The sequence below is a fragment of the Lupinus angustifolius genome, chromosome LG10 (genome assembly GCF_001865875.1).
Source record: "Lupinus angustifolius cultivar Tanjil chromosome LG10, LupAngTanjil_v1.0, whole genome shotgun sequence".
Taxonomy (NCBI): domain Eukaryota; kingdom Viridiplantae; phylum Streptophyta; class Magnoliopsida; order Fabales; family Fabaceae; genus Lupinus; species Lupinus angustifolius.
In genome coordinates this window covers 6,700,618-6,711,186 of record NC_032018.1, presented here as the reverse complement: position 1 = coordinate 6,711,186, position 10,569 = coordinate 6,700,618, and the positions used below count along the sequence as shown (strand labels likewise).

Here is a 10,569-nt window from a genome sequence, read left to right as displayed (position 1 = left end):
ATTTATGTTAAATCTAACTTTGAGAAACCTGAATCTAACATTTGTATGAAAATGAATGGTTCGGTGTGTCATACGTCAGATATTAGAATAATTTGTTTCCACCCTTATGTGGGGAGATGGATTTCATATCGATAATGCATGGCTAAAGTGATATAATATAAGTCCATATACCTATCAATTTAATGTCTTAACATATGAACATGCCGTGTCTAGTTCACTTATGAACTTCCTTAGTTTAGTCCATTTTTGGAGATGCCTCCACCATTTGCTCCGTGACACTAAATGTTGGAGAAGACAATTGTTGATAAGTCTAAGTTGGGGTCCTTGTATTGAAAATTATGGATTAAATTATGTGGTTATAATACTACAGATGTGGTAACCTGAAATCACAACAATCCATAATTATAATATGATATCAAATCACAATATCATTCATCTCAAGATGCAACTTAACCGATTAGATAATATTCAAGTGGCACCACGCCACACCAAACTTTTACTATTAATCACAAAATTTCATAGTGTAATCTGCATAACGATGTCTGTGATCACAGCCACGAAACTCACAATAATCTAGGTTGAAGCTATGTGTGAATATTTGGTTTTATCGCATTGTCTGCCTTCTACCGACTACCTTTACCGATTCATGAACCAAGCTAAAGTTGTCGTTTTCAATTTTGTTAATTGTTTTCTTCTGTTTGCACTAGAACAGCTGCTACTGTTTGTCTAAGATACTTAACCCCACAAATCTGTTTTCCACTTTTTTGTTGACAGTGAAAGGTATGCAGCAAGAGCATCCCCACAGTTCATATACATATACCCCTTTCATCTTTTATATATACATGATGTGACTTATTTTGGTTAGTTTAAAAAGTTCCCATCTTAAAATTTATTTTAAGTCTTAGATTGGGTCGCTCAACATCTCAACCATGAACTTAAACTATGAATGGATTGATGATCCATAACTATCTGATATCATGCTATAAGCAATTTTGATTTGATGGTTGTATAAGTCCAGTTCAAGAGAAAAGGCCCAACCCAATTTAGAGATATATTTTATCCAATTGCTAAATAGTTGTTGAAGAGTTAATAATCATCAAACATGAATGACAGATAATACAATGATATTATATAAAACTCATACTATGTCAGTATATAAATTTATACTCTAACTTTTATAATGTAATATTTATACAATGTAAAGATTTATATACCGTAAATATATTTGTGTTATTTATGTTAGGGGTCAATAATACATATATATTAATATATAAAGTCAAAACATGATTAAAGGACAAATATATATAATTTCTATATTTCAATTTTGTCATTTACTATATTCATTGTTTTTATGTTTGTCTTTGTAACTTACAAGTTGCTAATAATTTTGTAACACAAGTTGCAAATGATTTTTCAACATAAATGTTAAATAAAACATAAAAAGTAATGAAATATTATTGGATATTGATATATTTCCTTAACCCCTAGAAATTTTGAGAAACTTATAGAAACTTTTTATATACATTTGATATGAGAAAATAAGAATGTGGATCGACAGACACTAATAGTAGTAATGTATTGAGTATAAAATATTCTTACATTATTTATACATTTTTTCTCTAACCTTTAATAATATTTTTGATGGTGTTACGTCAAAATTGACAAAAATAGCAACAACAAAAAATACCTACTCCTGTCCCATTTAATTTTCATCTTACCATTTTAATTTTTTTCCTTCATATTCTGGACTTTAGGAAATCAAAGTGAATTAAGAACATTTCTTTTTTCTTGTATTACGCTAATAATGAGTTGTTAGTGGTAATTATTTTTAGAATACATACATATAATCAAGTTACAATTAAAATGGGATGAATGAGCTAAAGAATTAATTTTAAAACATGAGTATCCCATATACAAATTTATTGATTGTACCTTGGAGAAATATTTGAAGTCCCACCATATCAGTCTCCGTGTGTGAGTGGCACAGGTTAAGGGTTTGTCCCTTACTCGGTCCTAAATATTGGTTGGATTATTTTTTTGAACTCGAACCTGACCATAATGATCGATCAAGTGAGTCTTTAAACTCAAACATCACTATAGACCTGATTAAATATAATGCATACTCATTTTACATAAAGTAGGGGTGTTCAAATCTAGACCAGTCCAACAATAACACCAAAAATCGATCCAAAATAGACCGAAACCGCAAAAACCTAATGCATTTGGATCGTGTTGGACTTATTTTTTAAAGACTGATTGGTCCGGTCCGGATTTTGGTTTCACCTCTTGGATTCAGACTGATCCAGACCAGACCGAAACAATATGTAAAATCTAAGTGTGTAATACTTTTAAGTGTCTTCCAAACTTATTCTTAAGTCCCAACTCCAAAATTGTATCTATATTTTATTTGTTATATTCTATAACACATACTTATATATATGTTGCTATGTTTTTTGATACACTTTTTAAGAACTTAAACCAATCACAACCAAATAAAGAAGATTCAAGTGCTATTCTAGTTAGGTGTTTTATTATGTGTAAAAGTATTATTGTTATTAATCATCAGTGGAACACCATAACTGTTAAAATTACGTTGCAAATGCTCATATTATAGTTATTGATATATTGTTATTTTGTTGTCTTGTTATTGTTGATATCTTGTTGTTGTTGTTACTATTTTTTACTTTTATTATTATTGTCTTACTATTTATTACTATTTTATGATGTTGTTTAGTTATACTATAGTTGCACACATTTTAATGTTGTTGAACACTATTTTCATTGTTGTTTTATGCTTAATATTTAGTCATTTTTATGAGTTTTAAATATAAGTACAATTTCAATATTTTATAAAATAAAAAAACCGATCCAAACCGAACCGAAACCGCATATTATATTTGGATCGGGTTGGACCGGATATCTTAATATAAACAGACCAGACCGGACCAGACCGCATGTTAATTACGTGTTTGGATCGAATCATTTTTTGCCTAAAAACCGATCCAAAGGGACCGCGAACACCCCCAACATAAAATATTCTCAATATTATTTATTTTTACGAATATATAATTTGTCATATAGAATGTTCATATATATATATATATGATGAAAAAATTAAAAATTAGTGATACTTTAGATCAGAAATGTGTCATTACTCTATACTCATTTAAATAGATATACATAAAAAATATGATAAGTGATCATGAGATGGGTCGAGCTAAATCATGTTTGGTTTCTATCTGATCCTAAATATTAACCGGGTCTAATTTTTAAACCCAAAATCGTTCATGATCGAGCTATACCGGGTGAGCAGATCGAATTATATCCTACTCACCCCTAAAAATAACGTCAATGATAAAGAAAATATGGGATAGAGAAACGCCATGCCCATTTTTTTTAATAGCTAAAATTTTTTTTATATTTAAATATTTTTTTTGTAATGAATATAAGAATAAATATTCATCATATTTTAATTTATGATTAAGTATTTATGATAATTTTATTGATTAAGTATTTATTATGAATATAATTTATGATAAAATATTATAATATCTTTCTACGTAGTTGTATTATGTTTGTTTATGTTTTATTTTGTCTCTTTATCTGTCACTCTATCATCTCCTGTGATAAAAGGAGCTTTATATAAGTAGTAGTTATTGTTAGTTGAAGAGGTTGTTCGGTACTTTCCCGTGCATATTAACTAGAACTTAAAAGAATACTCTTTACTCTCCAATCACGTGAATTTCCTCACTCACTCTATCTTTCTCTATACTATATCTTTATTGTATTCCTATATCTTGTTATATTTTAATTCAAACTTTACATAATTATTCAATAAGGTGGTAAGTGTTAAAATATAATTATCAACTTGCATTAGTTGTGATGACTAGTAGCAACATTGAGAAAATGACTTCAATTGATGCTCAGTTAAGGCTTCTAGCACCAAGGAAGGTCTCTGATGATGATAAACTTGTGGAATATGATGCTTTGTTATTGGATCGCTTCCTTGATATTCTTCATGATTTGCATGGTCAAGACATTAGGAAAACGGTATTTTTGAATTCTCATTGCTACTTTTATTTTCATCCCATGATTTTCTCTAGGTGTAATATTTATGCACTATATAATAATTCATTTGTATTATTTTTATTTAATTAATAATAATTGAAAATAAATAATTGATAATATAGTAATAAACTTTTACACTCTCATGGATACATGTTTTTGTTTTAATGTTAGAATAATGGATCATTGAAACCCCACTTTAGTTTTTAAGAAAAAGTTAACTAATTTGGTCTTATAGCATGTTCTTTTGTAACAATTGTCTTGTTTGGGGCGTGTGCTCAATGTAGTGGAATAGTGGATATTAAAAATCATAGTTAGTTGATAATATAAGAACAAGTTCCAAAACCACAACATTGAGCCTGCAATTATTATTGAGGACCACAATTTAAAACAACCTTGATTTCTATTTATGGTGAAATAGAAGTCGTTTAAGTAATTAAAATTTATTCTACTTACCAAGAAGATGTTAGTCTAATAATATATGGTACCGTTAGATCTCGATGATAACCAAAAGGTTAAAAATTTGATTCTTGAGAGTGACACTTGGGAGGGGTGTTGGTCTAATGGTTCATGCAACTAGCTTATTAGTTTCATTGCAGAAAATTTGATTATTTTTTCTTGTTCCACTGCATATATGAAATTTGTAGCTGATAGTTTGAGTAATTTGATGATGCTAGGTTCAAGATTGTTATGAGCTATCAGCTGAGTATGAAGGGAAGCATAAGCCTGAGAAATTGGAGGAACTTGGGAATATGTTAATTGGTCTTGATGCTGGGGATTCTATTGTCATTGCCAAATCATTTTCTCACATGCTTAGTTTGGCCAACTTGGCAGAAGAAGTTCAAATTGCCTACCGAAGAAGGATCAAGTTATTAAAGAAGGGTGATTTTGCTGATGAGAACTCTGCCATAACCGAGTCAGATATCGAAGAGACCTTCAAGCGGCTCGTGGCCGAACTTAAGAAGTCCCCCGAGGAAGTCTTTGATGCCTTGAAGAACCAAACTGTAGATTTGGTCCTAACTGCTCATCCTACTCAGTCTGTTCGTAGATCTTTGCTGCAAAAACATGGAAGGTTTGTCCATTACATAAGTTGATATGTAGTTGTCTTATCTCAGTAGGGTTATGGTAGTCCGTTTGTTTTGCATTCATCATTTAGCTGCAATATGTTCAAATCCTGGAAACAGTTTCTCCACTTGTAGGTAATTGACAAGGCTGCATACTTCTACTCTCCTCAGACCCCATTAAGTGTGAGCCTCGTGCACTGCAATGGAATAACCAATGACCTATAATGACAACGCATGCTATACATTATTTTAGGCATTTGGACGACTTCTGCACTACGGCTTAATCCTTCTTCTTTTTCAGGATAAGGAATTGTTTAACACAGTTGTATGCTAAAGATATAACACCAGATGATAAGCAGGAACTTGATGAGGCTTTACAACGAGAGGTGTGTTCATGATTCCATATACAACATATTATGCTTCAAATCACAGGCTTCACAGCCACATGTTTCTTTAAGTTGATTGATATTTTATAATTTACCTATAGTTTCAAGTGATTTATAAACATCATGATCGAAGATGATATTTTCATTTGAACATTCCCGGGTATCATGTAGTTTACACACAGGCCAAATTATTAATTTGGTAGCATAGTACTATTTTCTCTGCTTAGGGTAAAATAATACAAGTTACCTGTGTTTTATGCCTATGTGGCTATGCATTATTCAGGAACTTATTCAAATACATGCTCGTGTGACATGAAAGTATGGTGATTAGAGTTTATATAAGTTTTTATATTTTAGCCTTATATGCTGTTTATGTCATCTGTTAGCTGTTAAACTCTAGTTGTGTTGATTTGGCTGTTCTACTTGACTCTACTTTGCTACTCATTTTCAATTAGATAAGATTTCTGTTGCCGTTACAGCCCTAAGGATGTTTTGCTCATGGACAGGTTCAAGCTGCATTTCGCACGGACGAGATTCGAAGGACTCCTCCTACACCACAAGATGAGATGAGGGCAGGAATGAGCTACTTTCATGAGACAATCTGGAAAGGTGTACCGAAGTTTTTGCGCCGGGTTGACACAGCTCTGAAGAACATTGGAATAAATGAGCGTGTTCCATACAATGCCCCTCTTATTCAATTCTCTTCTTGGATGGGAGGAGATCGTGACGGTATCCTTCTTTTTCCTAATAAATTAATCATTGAGCATATTTCTCATGAACCAGCTTTGTCTTAGTTAAACTTCCTTACTTTTTTCCTCAAGTATTCATGTGATATAGATTGACAATATTCTTCGCTTCAGATCCTCGATACTTCATTTCTTCATTACTCATTTCACTGTCCACTTTTGGATTTTATTTTCAGTCTTGAGGTTTAAGGCATGGCTTGTAACATGTATACTAGTTTCTGTCTTACGATATATGTAATATGCGTTGCAGGTAACCCCCGGGTAACCCCTGAAGTTACAAGAGACGTGTGCTTGCTGGCTAGAATGATGGCTGCTAATTTGTATTTCTCTCAGATAGAGGATCTCATGTTTGAGGTATAAAATATGATGTTCACTGGCTTGATTGATTATTTTCCTTAAGCATCATGGACATAGTTCTCACCTTCTTGCTTCTGTATGCTTTGGCAGTTATCGATGTGGCGCTGCAATGATGAGCTCCGCGTTCGTGCTGATGAACTCCATAGGTCCTCAAAGAGAGACGCTAAACATTATATTGGTATGTATTATTTTATGTAAATTGCACAACTTAACTTAACCAGTAGTTCTGACCTCTGAACTATTCCTACATATTGATTCCTTCAGAGATTTTGTTACATAGTTAAATAAACTCTTCTTGCTGCAGAGTTTTGGAAAAAGATTCCTCCAAATGAGCCATACCGTGTTATTCTCGGTGAAGTAAGGGACAAACTGTATAATACTCGTGAACGTTCTCGCCAGTTATTAGCCAATGGGACCTCTGAAATCCCTGAAGAGACAACCTTCACAAATGTTGAGCAGGTAAATTCCTCAAAACGGCCATATAAACTTCCGAATTGTCGAGATAATCGGAACCTTTACACCTAGAAGCCAATTTGCCTTGCAATGACATGTTGCATTGCTTCTATATCTGTTGTATGTTCTAAATTCTAATTCTTTGGGCACTCAATAACTAGATCAGATTCCTGAGCTTTATCCATGAGTTCTAGCCTTCTAGGGATCAGTATACCTTGTGGTCGTATATAAACTTTAGTCCTTAATGTTTGTATCACTGGCAGTGGCAGTTCTGGATATCCTCGATTCCTCGTCCTTGAAAACAGATTCGCTTCTCGATTTATTGGAATTTAACCTATACATAAGGTTTAGTTGTTTGATCGTGTTTATAGTTTTTTCTTAAAATGATTGGTGGATACAAAGGATTGTTATCAATCTGCTTAGAGAATCAGATATGCCTAGTCATTATGGTAAGTCTTTTGGCCATGTATCATTAATTTCTCCAGAAAAATTTAACAAGGTAGCAGTAAATCTGTGATTTTGAAATGATAAGTAGTGATTTATATATATTAAAACTCTATGACTTTCATTTTTCCTTGTAGTTTCTGGAGCCTCTTGAACTCTGTTATAGGTCACTCTGTGCATGTGGTGACCGACCAATAGCAGATGGAAGCCTTCTTGATTTCTTGCGGCAAGTCTCTACATTTGGACTTTCGCTTGTAAGACTTGACATCCGTCAAGAATCTGATAGGCACACCAATGTTATGGATGCGATTACAAAACACTTGGAGATTGGATCTTACCGAGAATGGTCTGAGGAGGCCAGGCAGGAATGGCTCTTGTCCGAGCTCAGTGGAAAGCGCCCTCTCTTTGGCCCTGATCTTCCTACTACAGAAGAAATTGCTGATGTCTTGGAAACGTTCAATGTCATTGCAGAACTTCCCTCTGACAATTTTGGTGCCTATATCATCTCAATGGCAACATCCCCATCTGATGTGCTTGCTGTTGAGCTTTTGCAACGTGAATGTCATGTGAAGCAGCCATTAAGGGTCGTCCCATTGTTTGAAAAGCTCGCTGATCTTGAAGCTGCTCCTGCTGCAGTAGCCCGGCTTTTCTCTATAGATTGGTACAGAAACCGTATTGATGGTAAGCAAGAAGTCATGATAGGATACTCAGACTCGGGAAAAGATGCAGGTCGTCTTTCTGCAGCTTGGGCACTCTACAAGGCTCAAGAAGAGCTTGTAAAGGTTGCAAAAGAATTTGGTGTAAAGTTGACAATGTTCCACGGCAGAGGAGGGACTGTTGGAAGAGGAGGAGGTCCTACTCATCTTGCTATACTGTCTCAGCCACCAGATACTATTAATGGCTCGCTTCGTGTAACAGTTCAAGGTGAAGTTATTGAAAAGTCATTTGGAGAGGAGCACTTATGCTTTAGGACACTTCAGCGTTTCACTGCTGCTACACTCGAGCATGGAATGCATCCACCTGTGTCACCAAAACCAGAATGGCGTGCTCTCTTGGATGAGATGGCTGTCATTGCAACAGAGGAGTATCGCTCTATTGTTTTCCAGGAACCTCGTTTTGTTGAATACTTCCGATGTGTAAGTATTATTCACACTCAATTTGAATTATTTACCTCGGTATCTATGAAGAAATCTAGCAGTGTAAGTGGTATGTTTTCGAAAGTGACAATTTGGTTAGCATTAGCATTCAAAATTTCATTACTTCATGACAAATACTTTAACATTGCATGATTATCATCCAGTTTTTCTTCCTCAATTATGTGACTAATACTATTTTCACATATAAGCTTGAATTTCCTTATTATCATTTTTCTCTGAATATTATTAATACAGGCAACTCCTGAGCTGGAGTATGGACGAATGAACATTGGCAGTCGTCCATCAAAACGAAAGCCGAGTGGAGGAATCGAATCACTCCGTGCTATTCCTTGGATTTTTGCTTGGACACAAACAAGGTTTCACTTACCAGTATGGCTTGGCTTTGGGACAGCATTCAAGCATGCAATCGAGAAGGATCCGAAGAATCTTCGAATCCTTCAAGACATGTACAATCAATGGCCTTTCTTCAGGGTCAGCCTTGACTTGGTTGAAATGGTGTTTGCCAAAGGAGATCCAGGTATTGCTGCCCTATATGACAAACTCCTAGTGTCAGAAGAGTTATTGCCATTTGGTGAGCATTTAAGGGCTACCTATGAAGAAACCAAGAGCTTTCTCCTCAAGGTAATCTATTATAGCTTAGTAATTTTCCTGTCAGGATTATGAAACACTTTGCTGCTGTAAGTGATTGTTATTCAGCATTTGCTTGTTGTCATAACACGTGATGATTATATTGCTCAACATATTGCTGCTATAGCTTTTAATCAAACTTACATGATTTAGCAGTAGAAAGTTTAATAGTTTGTTAGAATAAACGGCTTAATTAAGTACTTATTCAATAAGTGTTTTTGAAATAAGGTAATGAACTTATTTTCATAAGCTTATTGAACTATAGCAAAAAGAGCTTATATGAATCTCATAAACTATATTCATAACTTGTTCTCATAAGGCCAAATAAACTCTCTATAAACACTTCCAAGTCGCGAAGGCCCCAAAGTTGTTCTAATAAAATTTATTTGTAGGTTGCTGGGCACAAAGATCTTCTTGAAGGTGACCCCTACTTAAAGCAAAGACTATGTCTTCGCGACTCGTACATCACAACCCTGAATGTCTTGCAAGCCTACACGCTGAAGCGAATTCGTGATCCTGATTACCATGTGAAGCTGAGGCCACACTTGTCAAAGGACTACATGGAATCAACCAAACCAGCTGCAGAGCTAGTGAAGCTTAATCCAAAAAGTGAGTATGCCCCTGGTTTGGAAGATACCCTTATTTTGACAATGAAGGGTATTGCTGCTGGCATGCAAAATACTGGTTAAGCTACAATGCCAATGATGTTTTCTCATATTATATAATGTAAGTTGAATTGGATATATATATATATATGTATGTATATGAAGACATTGTAACCCATTGTGTCTACTTGAGACCTGGACCAGCACGGCAGCATCAAATAACTGCAACTTTATAATTATATGATAAAAACAATATTTTGATTTGTGCCAAACAAGGTATTTACCTTTATCTTTAGATCTCTGATATTTAGCTTGTTTTCTTTTAATTATTTTGGCGTTTCATGCTTCCTGAATTTTTGTTTTTATATAATGTTAATGGTATTTATTAAATTTAAGTATCATTGGTCAATGGAACAACGTAGTAGGAAAATTGACAAAAATATAAACCATATGACTTAAAAGGGTTGAGTGAAAGTGCATAGTATTTCAGGTGTTATATACTATAGAAAAATGTCAGTTAAGCTTTAGTGAGTTTTACCTACAGCTAGCTATAAGAACCACAATGTTAAGGCTTTATTCATTTGTGTCATATTGTTGTTGCTGTTATTATGGTATTTCTATAGGTAGAAGGTGATTTAGATAAAGATAGAGGAAATGATTTAGAA

General features: G+C 34.0%; 1 protein-coding gene across 1 annotated transcript; it reads left to right on the top strand.

The window, feature by feature from the left end:
- Nucleotides 3,830–10,174, top strand: LOC109357617 (phosphoenolpyruvate carboxylase 2). Its single transcript, XM_019601587.1, has 10 exons — nt 3,830–4,050; nt 4,743–5,137; nt 5,431–5,515; nt 6,022–6,244; nt 6,512–6,615; nt 6,709–6,796; nt 6,923–7,077; nt 7,653–8,651; nt 8,907–9,293; nt 9,692–10,174. Exons 1-10 carry the CDS (start codon nt 3,883–3,885, stop codon nt 9,986–9,988), a joined length of 2,901 nt encoding a protein of 966 aa, XP_019457132.1. The 5' UTR covers nt 3,830–3,882; the 3' UTR covers nt 9,989–10,174.